The 3,719-nt window shown below is 68.2% G+C and overlaps 2 protein-coding genes across 2 annotated transcripts in view; one reads left to right on the plus strand and one right to left on the minus strand.

Moving 5' to 3' along the window:
* The window catches only part of PI4K2A (phosphatidylinositol 4-kinase type 2 alpha), a 9,641-nt gene extending 8,486 nt beyond the window's left edge, over positions 1-1,155 (minus strand). Inside the window, exon 1 of the mRNA XM_009278048.2 lies at positions 1,105-1,155. Coding sequence (XP_009276323.1) covers positions 1,105-1,155 — 51 coding nt within the window. The remainder of the gene's footprint in view (positions 1-1,104) is intronic.
* Positions 1,156-1,656: 501 nt separating this feature from the next.
* Positions 1,657-3,372, plus strand: MORN4 (MORN repeat containing 4). The gene is made up of 5 exons (XM_009277796.2): positions 1,657-1,748; positions 1,833-1,930; positions 2,063-2,177; positions 2,264-2,373; positions 2,537-3,372. The coding sequence occupies exons 2-5, from the start codon at positions 1,864-1,866 to the stop codon at positions 2,683-2,685; spliced, it is 441 nt and encodes a 146-aa protein (XP_009276071.1). The 5' UTR covers positions 1,657-1,748; positions 1,833-1,863; the 3' UTR covers positions 2,686-3,372.
* The last annotated feature ends 347 nt before the right edge of the window (positions 3,373-3,719 follow it).

Consider the following 3,719-nt stretch of genomic DNA (forward strand, 5'->3'; position numbering starts at 1 on the left):
CGCGGGTCCCTGCGCCGCCCGCACCGTCCGCACCGCCCCTGGGCAGGCACCGGGCCTGCGGGCACCGCCACGGATGCCCCGGTGGGGCGTGCGTGCACCGCCCGTGGGTGCATGGACACGGCGGGCCGTGGATGCATCAGCCGTGGGTGCATGGGCACGGTGGGGCGTGTATGCATCAGCCGTGGGTGCATGGACACAGTGGGCTGTGCATTCGTCAGCTGTGGGTGCATGGACACGGCGGGGCGTGCAATGCATCAGCCGTGGATGCATGGACACAGTGGGCCGTGGATGCGTCAACCGTGGGTGCATGGACACGGCGGGGTGTGCAATGCATCAGCCGTGGGTGCATGGACACGGCGGGGCGTGTATGCATCAGCTGTGGGTGCAATCACCACCTCTGGGCACACTACCCAGGTGTGGTGTGCATATGTCCCCCGTGGGTGCGTGGCACAGGCAGGGTGTGCCTGCATTGCCCAGGGGTGCGTGGCCCAGCTGGATCGTGCACCCCTCGCCCCTGTGCGTGGCTCCAGCCCGTGGGTGTGTGGCCCGGGCAGGTCGTGGGCTCAGAGTTGAGGTGTGCACAGCATCGCTCCTGCTTGCTGTGGCACTGTGCCTGCAGGGCTCCGGCGTGTGTGGGTGCCAGTGGGGAGACATCCAGCTGCTGAGCAGGCTAGGTTGCTCACGGGGCAAATGCTGCCTGTTCCCCGGATTAAGTCACCAGGCACAGGCCGTGCTGGTGCTGGGAGCCCTCCCCTGTGGCAGGCACTAACAGCCCCGTGGCAGCACCCTCTCCTCCTCCTGGCACTGCCGGAGGTGTCCCCAGAGGTGCTGGGCAGGCTGCAGGCTGGGGAGCCGGCGCTGAGCTCCTGGTCTCTGCCATCAGCAGAGAGCACTGTTCAGTCGCTGCTCGGCTTGGCTGGGGGCCATTTCTCCTCTGGACACAAAGCCCTTGCGAGTTCCCTGCGGTGCTCCCAGGCCCCGTGTCTGCACAGTTAGCACGGCTCAGCACCCATCTCCCCAGGGATGCGCAGACCGGTGCGAGCAGGGATACCCCCTTTTGAAGTGGGGAGCCCCTTCCCATCACAGGCACCGCCTGAGCTGCACCGGGAGCCGCCGGAGAGGCAGCACCCAGTCCGCCTGTGGGGCCAGCTCCATGCCGGTGCCTTCCCTGGGTGCTGGGGAGAGCTGTGCAGTGCAGCAGCGACTCTGGGGGTGTGCAGGGCTCTGGGGGCTGCTTGCTGTCAGCAGGCAGGTTTGCAAACCCTCAGTGGCTGAGCAAGGCCCTGGAGCCCCAGGGCTGTCCCTCTTAGGAGGAGCAGCCACTCCATCCCTGGGGGATGAGCCAGGTCTGCCCGTCTTCCACGCTGGAGCTGGACACCCCACAAGCTCTCTGCTCTCTCCCCTGAAGAGCTGGCATCGAGCACAACCCGGCAAGCATCTCCTCCCCAAATGGAGAGCTGGAGGCGGCCCCTGGCCTGAGCCTGCTGTGGTGCAGGACCCCCTCAGGTCCTGCTGGGCAGCTGTGCCGGAGCCAGCCAGCTCCTGCCGGGCTCCTCTTCCTGCCGCTCACGTGTGTTTTACAGTGCTGTGACCCCCGTGGGCTCACATCGCCCTGAGCCTTGCCGTGGGGAGGGCAGCAACCCGAACCTGGCGGCTGGGGTTTCAGAGGCAGGGCAGGGCGGCTAAGCTACTGGGGTCACCTCCTCATCTGTTGCATGCCCCAGCAGAGCCATCCCCAGGGCAGACGCGTGAGCCGAGGGGACGTGGGGGCTCTGGGTGAGCCAGGTTGTTCCCCCCACCCAGCAGCCACCCTCTGCGCCTCTCCCTGCCAGCTCTTGCCCTGCGCTGCTGGAGGCTGTCACCATGACCCTCACCAAAGGCTCCTTCACCTACTCCAATGGGGAGGAGTACCGTGGCGAGTGGAAGGAAGGTGAGATGGGGCAGGAGGGGATGGTGCTGCCTGCGCCAGGGGCCGAGTAGCCCCCGCGTCCCTGCCCAGCACCACGCTGGGGCAGGTCCTGCCTCCATCCGTCCAGCACTGCCTGTTTCTGCCCTCACCTAGGTCGCAGGCATGGCGTTGGGCAGCTGACGTTTGCCGACGGCACCGCTTATGTGGGGCACTTCGAGAATGGGCTCTTCCACGGCTGTGGCATGCTCACCTTCCCTGACGGCTCCAGGTGAGCGTGGCACCCCCATGTACGCCCCCCCCGGGCATCCCTGCTTGCCATGGGGAGCTGCTGCCTCAGGAGCTCCTCCCGCACAGGTACGAGGGGGAGTTTGTGCAGGGCAAGTTCAACGGTGTCGGCGTCTTCACCCGCTGCGACAACATGACCTTTGAGGGCGAGTTCAAAGGCGGGCGTGTGTACGGCTTTGGTGAGTGCCCGGTGGCACGGTGTGGGCAGCCGCAGCCCCACGCGGCCCCAGCTCAGCACACCCCTGTCTGGCATCTCCCACTCCATCCCTCTAGCCCTGGCCCCAGTCCTGGTGTGTGCTGCTCCCTGCCCCGTCACTCCTGGCCCTTCCCTCCCCTCCCCAGGTCTCCTGACCTTCCCCGACGGCTCCCACGGGGTGCCCCGTAATGAGGGCTTCTTCGAGAACAACAAGCTGCTGCGGCGGGAGAAGTGCCCAGCCGTCATCCAGAGGGCCCAGGGCGCCTCCAAGTCTGCCCACAACCTGACAGCATGACGGTGCCCACTGCAGTGGGGACCTCCCCACCGGGCACTGGCTGGCCTCGCCATCCCCGGAGCAGGGATGCAGCACTGCTGGGTGGCCCCCCTGCCCTCTGCCCTCTGGCCACCCAGCCTTGGCGGGGCTGGGGGTCCGCACCAAGCCCCCTTGCTGAACCCCTGCCGGTGGGGGGGATGGGGCCCCCTGCTCTCCACCCAAGTGCCCCAGGGCGGCCATGGTGCCTTCTCTCTCTGGCTGTAGCCCTGGCACCCACTGGAGCAGCCGGGGCCCAGCCCCTCTGCCCCCTCGGGAAGGCTGCGGACCACCAGGGCTGCCAGCCCGCCACAGGGGATGGAGCAGGGGTGCATGGGATGGGGCTGGGCCCCAACCCCACTGCCAGGATGCCTTGGCCATGGACTGCTGGCTGGACCACGTGCCTGCAGAGGGGCAGCTCCTGGCCCGCTTTGCTACCCTGGTCCTGAGGCAGGGTGGGCACCCTGTGGCCTGCGCCCTCAGCTCTGGGTGACCAGCCATCCCCTCTGCGTGCCCTGGGCAGGATGACATGGTGCCCCCGAAGGACCCGGCCTGCTCTCGGGGCCAGCCGATGGGCTGTGTACCCCTCATCCCTGTTGCAAATCCAGCCCACCCACTGCCTTGGGGACATCTGCAGCAGCATCCTTGCCAAGGGGGACTGGGGGACACCCAGCCTGGCCCGTGTCTGCTGCACGCTGGGGGAGGGCAGGAGCGATGGCAAGCAAGGAGCAGGGTCAGCCGGAGCCTGGGATGAGGGGCACGAGCAGGGCTGCGTGGGGTGCCAGGGCTGGAGCAGGGGGCCTGGGCAGGGCGGGCGGGGATAGGGGCATGGCGAAGGGGCAGGCAGGGTGTGCAGCAGGCACACAGCTCCCCGTCTTGCCCCCCGCATGCATCCTTCATCTCCCCCCTGCGTGCTCACCTTCACCCCCGGTGTGGTCTGGCTGGCCGTGGCACGGGGGTCCCGGCAGCCCTCGCAGCCCAGTGGTGGGCTGCAGGGGCCGTGCCGTCCCTGCCCGTCT

The sequence above is a fragment of the Aptenodytes forsteri genome, unplaced genomic scaffold, assembly GCF_000699145.1.
Source record: "Aptenodytes forsteri isolate BGI_AS27 unplaced genomic scaffold, ASM69914v1 Scaffold15, whole genome shotgun sequence".
NCBI classification, from domain to species: domain Eukaryota; kingdom Metazoa; phylum Chordata; class Aves; order Sphenisciformes; family Spheniscidae; genus Aptenodytes; species Aptenodytes forsteri.